Source organism: Limulus polyphemus, unplaced genomic scaffold (assembly GCF_000517525.1).
Source record: "Limulus polyphemus unplaced genomic scaffold, Limulus_polyphemus-2.1.2 Scaffold196, whole genome shotgun sequence".
NCBI classification, from domain to species: Eukaryota; Metazoa; Arthropoda; class Merostomata; order Xiphosura; family Limulidae; genus Limulus; species Limulus polyphemus.
This window is the reverse complement of record NW_013665806.1, coordinates 775,799-790,157: the sequence shown is the minus strand read 5'-3', so window position 1 is coordinate 790,157 and position 14,359 is coordinate 775,799. Positions and strand designations below refer to the sequence as shown.

The 14,359-nt window shown below is 36.1% G+C and overlaps 1 protein-coding gene across 1 annotated transcript in view; it reads left to right on the top strand.

Moving 5' to 3' along the window:
* Positions 1 to 14,359, top strand: part of LOC106478286 (leucine--tRNA ligase, cytoplasmic) — an 82,421-nt gene that overhangs the window by 5,855 nt on the left and 62,207 nt on the right. Inside the window, 1 exon segment of the mRNA XM_013938815.2 lies at positions 6,322 to 6,402. Coding sequence (XP_013794269.1) covers positions 6,322 to 6,402 — 81 coding nt within the window.

Genomic DNA, 14,359 nt, shown 5'->3' with positions numbered 1-14,359 from the left:
GCAACACCCAAAACTTTAATGTCATCCGCAAATTTAAATAATCTATTGACAATTCCTTCATCTTTGTCAATGATGTAAATTATAGAGAGCAAAAGTCCTAACAATTAAATTTCTCCAGGGTGATCCTGGACATTCTGGAGAGAATTTAGATTTGCATTTTTCAACACCTTCCTTTACTCTGTTGGCTCCTCATGATGCCAAATTGGATCAGCTGCCTTCAGCTCCTTTTCTTCCATTGGTACGTTGGATGTTTGATGTTTTGGGTCTTTCCTGGGTTGCTTATGAGACTATGCCTTCCTTGATGGCAGAAAGGTCTGAGGGCAAGTAATTAGTTCTCACTCCATCCCCTGATATTGCAGTTTATGCATTGAGGCTTACTGCTCATTTACATGAAGGGACAGCTATGCCTTGTCTGCCAGAACAACATGCTTTCACGTACCATCACCAGGTGGAAGCATATTTAGACTTTCAGAAAATAGACCCACACCTGGAAATGTGGTGTTCCTGAATGTAGTCTGTGGTCAACCTGAATGGACCACAGTTTTCTAGGATTCACATGACCCTAACTACAGTGCTGAGATATTTTTAGGAAGCATCTCAGTGAACACCACCTCACTTTAATGATGAAATGGGACCATTGTTAACATACACCTTGGTTTGATTTTCAGCTTCTGCACTTTTTCTAGTCTCCTGCTGGTCTGTTGTTGGATTTAGATGAGTTGTCAAAGCCGAGTCCCCACAGATCCCAAAGGCATACAGTAGTTACCGCTGCTAGTGGCATTCTGAAGCAATTGAATATTTTTGAGGAAATGTTACAATTGGTTCAGGATTTTGTTAATTGAAATAAATTTAAGAATAAAGTTATAACAGTTTTTCAAGTTTAAGTAGACATATACATGTAGAAAAGAGGTTCCAAGGAGATGCCTGTAGGGCAGAAAGAGACCAGGAACTAGGAAGTTTGAGTTAGTAAGGTCAGTGGCACAGTTGTGTAAAGGCCTCGCCTAGCAACAAAGTAAGTGCACGAGCACTTACTGGTAGGTTGATGGATTACTGACACTAACTCGCTAGCACTAGGAAAGCTACGAAAAAGTTGTAGTTAACAAGCAAAAATGGTACTTTGAGGTGATATTGCTTCCAGGACATGAGTGTAGCTGTACAAGTAAATAGGCAACCAGCTAACTCAACAAAACAGCATCCAATTACTTGAGAGTTTTGTTTATGGTTTTGGATTAGCCCAGGAATTCCCCTAAAGCAACCAACAGAGTGGCAGGACTACTTGCAGGTAGTGCTGGATACTATTTGGAGGGTCGAGAGAATACTAAGAAATTTGGTTTATAAACATTTGTCTGGAGCTGAAAAATCAGTTCCTCCAGGATTCAGAAGTTCCCCCTAGAAGTTCTGAAGTTCCACTGGCAGAAATTCTCAAGCGATGAAGGTTTCTAACATCAGCAAGTTTACCAGTCCAACTCTGTTGTAAGTATAGTTTATGGTTTCTCTCTTAATCAGTTACTGTAAGTAACTTTAAAGGACTATTATGTTAAACAAAGAAGAAGTGTATCTATGTGTAATGCTGGTAAGCCTATGTTAATGGCACTCAAAGTGTGTAATGATCAACAGTGTTTGAGAAGTGTTTAATGTTTAACGAAGTTTTGATTTATATTGGATGTTAGTTAGAAATGATTAATAACTGTTGTTATAATTGTTCAATGCTGGTCTGGGACTCTATTTCTTTATTCTAACAGTAAATTACCTCAAGTTAGTGACTTGTGGCTCCACTCATCACGACAAACCCTCCAAATAAATAAATTTGGTGTAACGGGCAGTATTAATTGAAACTCCAATAATTAAGCCCACGAGGGCACTACTCATTACAATTCCAACAAAATGGAGGAACCTCGTGAATATGGGCAGATTCTATTCTGTGTGCCCATGGAATGAGAGTCTGATGTTGGGGTTGGGACACATAATTAAGGGTGGAACTATGACCCCCTGTAAGATCCAAGGAAAGTCACAAAGCCAGTAATGAATGCAGACGGTGACATCACCCCTCAAATCCAAAGACTATGGAACTCCTGAGAATCAAGGGTTGGAAAAGAGGGCCTCATGTAACTCATGGAGGGCAGCAGCAGGTAGACAAATGTCCTCCAAAGAGTTTCTGGATGTGTGGATGTATGAGGACTTCCCACAATACTTTTATCTCACATTATTTGCATGATTGGCAGTATCTTCATCTGAGGATGTTTGTCTAACCCCTGTAGCTATCTTAGCCATTTCTGCTAGATTATAAAGAGGGGATAGTATTTTCATTGCTACCTTTGAGGGTCTCTCACATCATTTTCACAGGATCCCACTCTGTGGCAAGTGTTGCCCAGGCAGGTGTGATTTTATCAAACCAATTCTGCTCTAGCAATCACTAATTCATTATACTTTATACAGGTTGCAACAGGCTCTGTAGAAATGAGGTGTTCCATAAGACCACCTATAGGCTGACCGGGTGGTATCATGAGTAAAGCATAAGGGGATCCTGCCCATCCCTACTGATCTTTGATTGAATAAATTGGGGTTGGTTTGCTTTTAGAAATTTAGGGAACTTGGTTCACCTATTGCACTGTTTCCAGAACACTGTTCCTTAGGTCTCCTCAATGCACATCCCCCCCCCCCTCCCAGATTCTACTAGTAGAGATAGGGAGTCCTTACCTCACCAAGTTTCCAATCACTGGATGGTGGACAGAAGCTTTCCATCCAGAGTGCTAGAGTAAGTAGTTTTGTGCTCAATCAAGAAGTATCAGAACATGTTTAACTATGTGAGTTGGGATTCATTTGAAATTGTGACAGCACGGCATTCCAGCTAAAAAAAAGTACATGTATACCATATCCATGTGTTCCCACCCCAATACAACTCTGGTTAGAGTGAATTACTCCACTCTTGGAGAAGAGGGCAAAGTTGGGGGCCTTCCTACCTGGGTCCCTGGATGTTTTTCCCCCAGATGTCGGTAAAAGTGGCACCAGCGTATGCAGGAGCCTACTCATAATAGTGGTTCAGGTTTGATGCTCGGCTATCTAGTTGGGTTGAGGGTGGCCTTTCTTTTTGATTAATATTGGTTCAGTATATTGTTCATGAAGAGGGCCCACTGTCTCCTCATAATTCTGAATGCAGAGTGGTCCCATCCTGGGTCCTTGGTTGTTCCATGTCCTCCCCATAATTCCATACTGGATGGTTTCTGTTTCCTCGGGTGGAGTAAATAATACATGATCCTATCATTCCGAGCCTAGAGTGTTGCTTTTAGGACTTCTTCAGGTTGGGGAGAATGTTTGCCCACCTCAGTGATGCATACTTTCTTGTCATGATTCCAATGGCTCGGAATGCATCACTCTGTGGCTACAGGTTAGGATCCACTTATAAGTATATATATATATATAGAGAGAGAGTTTGCAGTCCAACTGTCCTAGCCACCAACATGGAACATAGGAACCATGGCCCTTTATTTACAACTATGACTAGTGGAACCTCAGATATCTGGTCGGGGCCTGGCCTATAGTGATGATAAATCAAATAAAATTCCACCACTATACAAGAATTAAGTTCTGGGTGAAGAGCATACCTGTTCTGGATGTAGTACAGTTCCCCCCTAGGCTATCAATCTTCTATTGACATACCCATGATCTATGCAGATGCTTTCTGTATAGGTAATGCCCTCACCAGCCCCTCCACCTTATCAATGTAGGATTCCAGCTGTAAGTCTTGGAAACTAACATTTTCTTAAATTGAAAATGAATTCCCAATAATACTTACCTCTTCTCCCACCCTTCCTTCCTACTGAGAGCCAGTGTTTGAGACTGGGATTCAGTCGGTCTCGAAAAAGTGATAATATTATCTGAATGAGGTTGTTATATACAGTACCAGGATAGAGGGTGCATGGACATATGTGGAGAGTGTCATGGGATAAATATCACCAAGGGCAATTAAGTGGGGAATAAAAGACTGGAGCAAGTGGGAAAAATCATATCAATGCATAGATGGGCAAAGGAAACCCTGGCAGTTGAGCAATTAGCTATAAGCATGAGCAGATGTAAGTATTATTGGAAATACATTTTAAATTTAAGAAAATGTTAAGTTTGTATACAATATGTAACAATGTATGTTGAACAAAAAATGTTATGATATACTTGTAAACCAATAAACTGATTGCATTTTCTATTATCTGCATAGTGTGTTTAATTGTGTGTTATTCATGACAGATAAAATAACTGGAATGTTTTCTCTGGCAAATTTCCTGCAAGTAGTTTATTTACAGCAGTGTTATAGAGGCTACCAACTTCAGTGATGATATTTCATGATCAGTTGATTGTGACTTTTCTATCTTGTCATAATTAGCATTAAATATCACAAAGAAATAATTTTTGAAATTGAAAAAGGTGATGAATGTTTTAAGATGCAAAAGAAAGATACTTTGCAAAACTTGTAGGAAAAATAACCTGTGTATACACGTTATGCATATTGAAAACAGACATACTCCAGAATAATAAAAAAAACAATCAGTATTAGCATACTCTCGTCTCAATTTAATTTCCTATCTAAACATTTAGAATTACTTTGAAATAAGATAGAGGTCATGAAAATGCTTAACTGTAGTTAATTTAATATTCTTTGTTATAGACCTATTCTAGTTAAATTTGTGACTTAGTAGTAGTGGTAGCATGATTATATATACACTTCAACATTCTGAACCTCACTTCTGAAAAGTTGTGAGTAATGATACTTTGCAAGCTTGGTAAGTTTGGCAGTGTAAACAGAGAAAGCTGAACATAACAGTTAAGGGCAACAAGGGGCTTGTTTGTCCATCTAGGCTGTCCCATTCACTTAAAAAACAATAACTCCAATCCGGCGGTCCTGATCATTTAAATATTTATCAAGTCTTACCCTAAACTCCTTTGAATTTATTGCATCAACCACATCTGAAGGCAATCCATTCCAAAGGCCAACCACCCTGTTATGAAAATAAAATTGTATAAGCTGAAGATGACTCATTCCCTTCCAAAATTTATACTTGTGTCCCCTTATCTTACCATTCTCACCAAAAATAATGATGCATAGATACTATCAATTCCATTACTAATCTTGAACACTTCAATCAAATATCCTCTAACACTTCTGTTTTTCAAGAGAGAACAGTTTCAGAAATGTTAACTAGTCCTCATACAACATATCATATTTAAGGAAAGGAGCCCAAGACTGAACACAATATGTAAATGTGGTCTAACCAATGACCTGTACAATAAAGTGATAACCTCTTTAGACTTGTATCTAGTATTTCTGTAAATACAACCCAAAATCCAATTTGCTCTACCACTAGCAACAGCTCAATGCTTGGATGGCTTAAGAAACTGATCAAGAAAAGCACCAAGATTCTTTTCTTCCCTACAAAATTATAATTTACATTTTTAAAATCTCCATGCATTACTTTGCATTTATTACAATAAAAAGCCATCAGCCAGTTATTTTCCCAACTTACAAAATGATCTAAATCCTTTGTAAAGCAACAGTATCCTTCTCACAGCCAAAAACACAAGAGATCTTAATATCATCATCAAATTTAAGCATCTTATTGACCATTTGTGTCATTGATGTAAACCAAAATTTAATTCAATAAACCAAGTCACAATAAGCAATTCTCATTAAAATGTATGAATTAAAAAAATTTATGTTATTATCTTCAAAATTATTTAATGATATTTGGAATGAACTTCACAGCATTTAAATGGAAGAAAAACCTTAAGCAGAAAATAAAGTGTGGATAATTGTCTGGAGATTTGCACATGATTGAAGACTGCCACACAACAATTGGAAATCTTTATGAATTTTCAATCAAATGTATGAAACTTCTCTGTTAGAAACATGGAAAAGACTGAAAGAGTAGATGCTATCTACCAACAAAATGCAGCATTAACTGCATTTATTATAACAATGGCATGGGCAAGAACTTTTGCTAAACAAAAGATGAGCAGGTACAGAGTAATCTAGAACAAAAAATTGTCCCATGAACCTTTTTTTTACACTTTTACTGAATTTGGATGAAAATAATCTTATGGTGTGTTTTTTTCAAATGGCATATTTAACCTTTCATCATAAAAAAATCTACCTACTAACTATTTTTTACTTTAGATGTAACCAGAAACAAACATTTTGGTATTGTTTGACTCAAAGTGGTACAAATCATAGATTAGTCAATCATTTTACCTTTTAGTTTAATGGTGTGACCAGAATAACAACTCTTAAGTTATGCATAGGAGTTCATTACAACTTTTTTTTTCACTCTGTAGTTTGCTGTTGGGTATCAACGTCTGAAGGGTAAGAGATGTTTGTTCCCCTTTGGCTTTCATTGTACTGGAATGCCTATAAAGGTAAGATTTAAGTTTTCATTTAATACAGTTTTTCTGTACATTAAATTCATTGCAATAGTTTGCCTAGTAAGGTTATTCAAACAATGATATAACTAATTCTTCATTAAAGATATCAAATAGTCAGTAAAGATATCACCATTTACTGGTGAATGTGAACACATGATTTTGATTGATGTAATTTTCAATCTATATGTTATTGCATTATGTGTTACTCAGATCTATGACTTTATTGGCTTTGTATGCAAGATGTAGAAGAAAGGGTATTTTACTATAATATATATGTATATATTTCAAACATATTCTTATAAACAAATTACTTTAGTCTCACCTGTCTCTAACAAGACAAATTACCAATTCTGTCACATGAGCTTATCATTCTCATGTGTATCCAATATAAGAACTTAAAGGGAGACAGTTGTTTGAGAGAATTGTCAGCTCTAGGAGAAGTACTCTCCTGAATGTTGAACTTTTGTTGTAGACTCATGAAATAGAATTACCAGAATGTGGTGCACTCAGAATGGCTGATCGAGTTATCCCCCTGAGGATCAACCTCAGTTTGAGGGAAGTTTGAACAGTTGAAGGTTGTTGAGGTGGTATAGTGTCTGGCAGGTCTGGAACAGAATGAGGCAGTCTATACAGGTCTACAGCCAGAATAACTCAACCCCAACTGTGATCAAAGCCACATGGAACTAGCTGTGGGGGACCAGTGCCACAGGAGGACAAAGTTTACCAACAGGAAGTTTCACCAATAGGTAAATAGTGGTCATCAAAAGATGCAGTAGTGAGCATCTCTGAGGAGACCAAGGGTTATAGAGAAGCTGGAGATCCCAGAGCTAATGGATGAACTGCCAGTGCCAACTTCAGGGTTCAATTTTAATGGCCGTCTGGTCATCCAAAATGACTAAAAACTTTGTCGGACAACCAACTTAAACCCCCATGTTGTCCTATGGATGACTAGCACCCTGGAACAGACCCTTACTCAAAACAGCATTGCAGTCTATGCTTCATTTATCCACGTTTACACTACACAAGTAATTTTGGCTTTGATCCTGGACCAAAATCATTGGTAAATTCTGTAACTATGAACTTGGGGCCTCTACAAAAATATCTTTTGGTCCATTTTTTTGTTTAAAAAAGATTGTTCTTTGCACAAGAGAAATGTTGTTACAATCTACCAAAAGGGGCTGAAAATATTAGGAAAAGTTCACTATTTTGATTGGCTAATAATGATGTTTTAGTCACTAAACTTTTTATCATGGGCAAGCTGTGCCTCTGTGCTGCTTTATGCACATAAATTTTGTGTGGAGTTCAACTGAACATGAATGGTTATGTGTGGTAAAACAGTACAGTGTATACAGCTCATTTAGTTATATTAACACAGATAGTATTGCAGGATGTTTATATGCATACATATATGAATGGGTGGGAATTTGAATCAAAAATGAATGCTGATAACATGAATATTTGGGGAGATCAATTTCTAGTATAGATGCTTACGACAATAAAACTAACATGGCTATCTCAGCTTCTTACTGATAAACCTTTGGTAGGAACTAAAACAATCAAATTTACAAAAACAAGTTCAGAATTTTCATCATTAATTGTCACAGTTGAAACACTGACCTCCTTTTGATTATGCATGTCTAGATCTAAGACTAATGTTATACAGACACAGAAAGTCTAGCTACCTTACAAAAAATGGGAAAATCACAGATTAATCAAAACATAATAATGATAACTGCAAACAAAATTTTATGAAAGTTTTGATCACTATGAAGCAGAATATCAATAACTAATATAAGGCTGGCATTCCCTTTCTCCAGGTCAATACAAACTATGAGGATGAACAAAAATACATATCAGTTGTGTGTGTATATGTGCAGCACTCCGGCATTGTGTACATATTACGGTATAATATTATGTGTGAGAGTTCCGATGATTCAAGTCTAGTCTTACTAAAGGCTGTACTTTACTGTACTTGGTGGGCAGGCTAAGCTGGTTAGAATGAAAACATTGAACTGATTAGCCAAGATTGTTGTTCTCTTTAAAAGTTTTATGTGTCATTGACTGTTTGTTTCCTTGAGATACTATGTAACACTAGCATGGATTGGGCTTATTTGTTTCCAATATAACGAAACTTCCCAGGAAATAAGGCATCAAAAATTATTTGAATAGAGATGCAAAATTGCCAACTAAACATTAATTGTACTTTTTGGAAATAAATAAGATATAAAAACTTCAAAATTATTGTAATTGTGACTTTTTTAGGGCCTTTGTATATCAATATTGTCATAAATGGATCTATTTTGAAGGTCTGTGTTTTTTGTGGGAATTTTCAGACAACCTTTGATATAGGACAACCTAGAAATTACCTTAAAATTGAGTCCTAAGTTTGTTTCTCTGTTGTCCTAGACAAGAGACAGTTTATTGTCTGGAATGAATGGATTCAGGAACAAGCAGTACAATGTTGAAGTTATATGGTTCGGTGCTTGACAAGTAAGGAATTACCAAACTTAGAGATGAGAAACAACTGTGGAAGTTGGTTGAGCCCCACTTCCAGCATCCTAATTGATATGGCTGGAATTAACTGATTACCAGCAGCTGGGAAAGTCATGTGGTTGTAAGATCGATGACTGAAAGGAGTGGCATTCCTTGCTTTCTGACCTATCAGGTGGTTTTTCTTGGTACAATGTTTGCACTAGATTGTGTGATTGCTACTTAAATGCTTGATGCTAGCAGATGTAATGCCTAGAACATCAACAGTTTGCACAACTGAAGATGATAGCTAAGAGTTCAAAAACCTCAGCTGTTGAATGATTTTCTGTGGCAAAATATCATCCAGTGTTTTGCAAGTCATTCACCTGATCTATCCAAGTGATGGGAGTTCTACAAAGCATAATAAACAATCCTCAGTACACTTAATTGTCCATATAAATTCTCCAGATGTAGTAAGGAAGTTGTGTTTTGTCTGAGTGTGAATATATATACATATATATATATTTATATATACTGTAAGAATAGCACAGATATTAATCCTGGCTTATGAGAATGTTTGCTGAAAAAGTCTTAGTTTGGCTGAATTCTGTTGAGAATTAATAAATTCTGATGCCAGCACATTACAAGGCTGAAGCTGTCAATAGAGCTTCAAATAGTAAACTGAGAAGGTTACCAAAGTCACTGCACATGAGCTGGAAGCAATCTATTATAAGGTACTGGAGTATGTATGTATTTTCTTATATCAAAGCCACATCAGGCTGTCTGCTGTGTCCACCGAGAAGAACCGAACCCCTGAGTTTAGCAGTGTAAATCCAAAGACTTACAGCTGTCCCACCGGATGACCTGGAGTATGCAGTGATGTATAATGTAGATATATGCATATAGCAATATATGTGTACAAATGATTATGTACGTGTGGTACCAGGGCTCTGTCTACATAACAACTAGATGGTAGTTGAGGAAATGTATTTGTGTTAGAGGTAACCTGTGTTAGCTGTTGTAATGAAAATGACAACAAGGGCAGCACAACTATAGGTATTGGTCAAGTGAGGACCCAGTGAAGCATGAGGTACTGAGAAGTTCATATATGTTAGGGATACATTTTTGATGGGCTGTATAGAGTGTGTATTACACATGAAGTACGTAGAAATGTTGCTTGACCAAGGTATAGTTTTAGCACCCTGCCTCTAAAAGGATTTCAAAGCAGGGCATGTTCGTAATGGAGCAGTTGCTACACATTCTAACTAATTGGAATTTATCTGACCTTTATCTTCAGTATGTACTTTTGCTATTAAAGATCAAATTCTTAACCATTCTGGCTAACTTGTATTTCAGTTAGCCAGTGTTGTATTTGCTTAAACTTCCAAGTTTCAAAGCTGCAGGAAGTCATGGAAGGTAAAGATGTGGAGGAAAGATGACTAAAGTTTTTGGAACTCCCAGCTAGGGACCTGCCTGACAGACCACAAGAAATGTTGTACATTGACACCAGCATTAATGGAATGACTTACTTTGGTGTGGTTTACTAAGCTTGACTTATAGATACTGTGAAATTAGTAGCAATCAAGGATGTTTCACAATGCAAGAGATTTATGAATAGAGAGTTTTGGATTAGGAAGTGATTGGATCATTGTAATATATTCAGACTAAAGTATTTTTTCAGCTCAAGTGGTAAAGGAAAGTTGGCATGTACCTCAATTTGGTAATGGAATTTATTCCTGAAATTGGGATATTGAAAAGCAAGACATTATAGTAGATCAAGGCAAGTTATATCAATGGCATTTATTAAGTTGTATGTAAGGATAAGAGTTTGCTGTCTATAGACGATTTTCTGTCTTAACAATTTGGGGGGAACTGGGAAATGTTAAAATGGTTGTTTTTTGTATTAATGTACGTATAAACCATATAAAACAATTTTTTGTAGTTTTATAATGCATCAGAAGATGTCAAACATCATTTATGCTAATTTTCATTTATTACCCTGTTTTATACTCATATTATCATTGACTGTGTGGCTTTGTGATGGATGTTTTGTCATGTTATTTTCTTCAAACACAGAGATGACACAGCTCTCATTTATAAATATGGGAAAAATATAGAGTTTTGACAGTGGTATGATGAAAGATATTCTTTAAATAGGTTATATGAACAGTAAGTACAGAAAATTAAAATTCTTGGACAATGTTTTTCTCTTGATTGTAACCACTTCTCAAATTATGGAAGCAATGCCAAAAATTTCCTTTGTAATGACCGAATGAAAGACAAAAAAGCACGTTAAGTTATTCTCAGCACAGCTAAGTAACCAAACTCTTCCAGTTGCCAATCTACAGTGCTTACAAGTCCAATCACGAGAGCTTGGCTAAGAAAAAGCAAAACAAGAAAAAAAGAAAGAAAATTCAGAAAGCCTTATTCAAAAGCAGTGTGTCAAGTAACCAGAAAATTTATGAATGTTGAAAAGAAACCCTTCAGAAAACAATGCTGCTGTGCTGAAGTCCAGAAAATAGTGACAGTAAATAGAGAAAAGTATGTTTTAGTTTATAAGATACCTCTGCAAAAGTACAAGTGAGAAGTCTGGGGAAAAAGTGCTGAGCAAGCAGGGTTACTTTCACCAAGTGCTGGGTAGTTACAGCCATCTTAACAACGTCTGTAAAGCCAAGGATAGTCTCTATTACCGACTGGATTAAGGCTGCCAAATAAAAACATAAGAAAGGTTATAAATGAAAGGAGGTCATTTAGTCCATCATTCTTATTTAGTTGTTGATCCAAGAATCTTATTTAGTTGTTTCTTGAAAGACCCCACAGACTTGGCTTGAACGACATAGACAGTTAGTTTGTTCCAAGACATCCATGACTCTCTGTTTAAAGAAATGCCTTCTGTTATAGGTCCTAAATGTATTTGCATTTAATTTTCAAATGTCCTCAATATGGACATTTTAGTTTTGGTTTTAAGGCAATAGGAGCAGAAGGCTTTTGTGTGTAACTTGTGCTTTTGTTTAAGAGACTTTTTTATTATGACTGCAGAAAGATGTACTGTTTTACTGTTGTTTCTTCTTCCAAACACTTTTCAATTGATTGCCACTCCTTCATTTCTTGGTAGATTGACTTGAAACTTGGGAGGGTGATACCTTGGTTCAATGTGCCCAGATACCTTTTTCATTTTTTTTAATTTATGCCTTTTTAGAGAGTTTATAGGGTCAAAGGTCAATAACCCCAAAATGTCTATTTTGGGCTTATGTGTGGTCATAGTTACAGCAATCAAAATGAAAATTGGCACAAATTTATATTTTCACTCACCCAACACATTTCCATAAAAAAGTTGGATTTGCCCATTTTGAGTCTTTTTAGGGGGGGGGGGGCAAAGCTTGCAAAAAAAAGCATAATTTTGGAGGTTTTGGTCAATTACTTGGCCATGTTTTGGTTAGTTTAGTACAAAGATACCTTCTTGCAGGTCCCAAGCAGTGATATAGACAGTTTTTGATTTTTCTGCTTTCAAAATTGGTCATGTTGGGATTGCATGGCAGAGATATGTTGCAATCACCTGCAAATTTTGATCTCTTCAATCATTTTTTCATGATTATTGTGCATAGTATGTTTTTTTTGTAACTTTTATATACATGTTTTTTGTATTTTCAACTTGCTGTTCTTGACAGTTTATGTTTTCACACTTGGCTGCTTTGCTGTACTTCTACCCCTGTGAATGTGTATCAGCTATTCTGCAGTTTACCCTACATTCATTCTGTAGAAATCTGTCACCTAGACAAGAGGACACAAAAATTACTTTTTAATCTAAAGACAGGAGTTCAAAAGTTGTTATGAGTGCTCATATACTTTTCCTTTTTGTTATTCATATTGGTTAAGATTTATGTATGAAAAGGTAGTTTTTTTGTATTGTAGCAGCGGTTTGTGTATGTATGTACATAGTGTTACTTTCATCATATATAAAGTTGTAGAGGTTTTTTTTGGTATATCTGTGTATTAAATGTATTTCTTCTTTCACTCAAATATTGATTTTATTGTAATGTGAGGTTAGAGCTCTGGTTATTTAGATAATTCATATGTGCTTATGTAACACTTTTCTTTTCTGATCATGATAATTTTTATGCATATACTAATGCTTATGATGCAAGGTATTGTTTTGAAAGTGTATTGCATGCTGTTATTTGGAGTTCCTTTTGTGTGTGTGTAGTTTTGTGTTGTATGATTAAAGGGTTATTTCATGTTTCACATAATATTTATGTTGATTTTACCATTATCAAAGACTTACTTGTTTAGATGTTAAAATATTTGATGCGTTAAAGTGTATTTCTCTTTATTGATTTTGTTTATGTTATTATGGAAGGTCTACCTCTATTTCTTGTAAAGGGTATCTTGTATTTTGTATAATATTTTGTTATATGTGTACCTTTACTGTCGTTAAAATGCTGTATATGTTACGACAGCGGAAGTAACGTGACGCTGCTAGTAACATGCGTGAAATTTCTCGAATGATCATGAAGGCCTGAGTGCATTTGAGACACCCTCTTTTTAGTATATAAGTCTGGTGAGAAAAACCAGCAGATTCATTGAAGAAATAGATAATTGAGTCAAGCAAACAGTAGGCACCATAAGTAAAGTGTGTGTGAATCACTGTGATTTATAGCGTGTGTTATAAAAGTTGTTAAGTGTATTACAAAGTTTGTATTGAGGAAGAATAAACTGGGTTAATCCAGAAAGTACCTGTATCGCTGAAGTTTCTTGGAATGAATTTATCCCAGAAATTAACAAACAAGCAGATATGCAACAAATTGGTGTCAGAAGTGGGATAAAGAAGAAAAAAAGATGGAAACAGTAAAATAAACAAGAAGAATAAGAAAAGAAACAAGAAGAAAGATTACAGCAGTTGTTGGAGGAAAAAGAAAAGAAACAAGAAGAGAGACAACAGCAGTGGCAAGAAAACCTGAAACAGTGGCAGCTTGAACAGCAAAATAAACAAGAGAAATTACAGCAGTTGTTGGAAGAGAAAGAAAAGAAACAAGAAGAAAGATTACAGCAGTGGCAAGAAAACTTACAACAATGGCAGCTCGAACAGCAAAATAAACAAGAGAGAGATTACAACAGTTGTTGGAGGAAAAAGAAAATAAACAAGAAGAGAGACTACAACAGTGGCAAGAAAACCAGCACCAGTGGCAACTGGAACAAGAAAGGAAACAAGAAGTACAAATGGAAAAGGTTAGTAAATTTCAAAGTGAATTAAATACATTAAGGGATGATTTACTGCCATTTACACAAGGAGGATATATTAGCCATAGACAACAGGAAGCCCCTTCCAGACCCTGCAGCTAAACCTTAATGCAGACATCTTCAGTCCTGCCAGAAGTCACATTCCAGACATGAATGTCAGCAATAGGAGTGATCTAGTATGAAGGAAGCCACGGGAATTCGATGGGAAGGCACTGTGGAAAGCATATAGAGCACAATTTGAGCT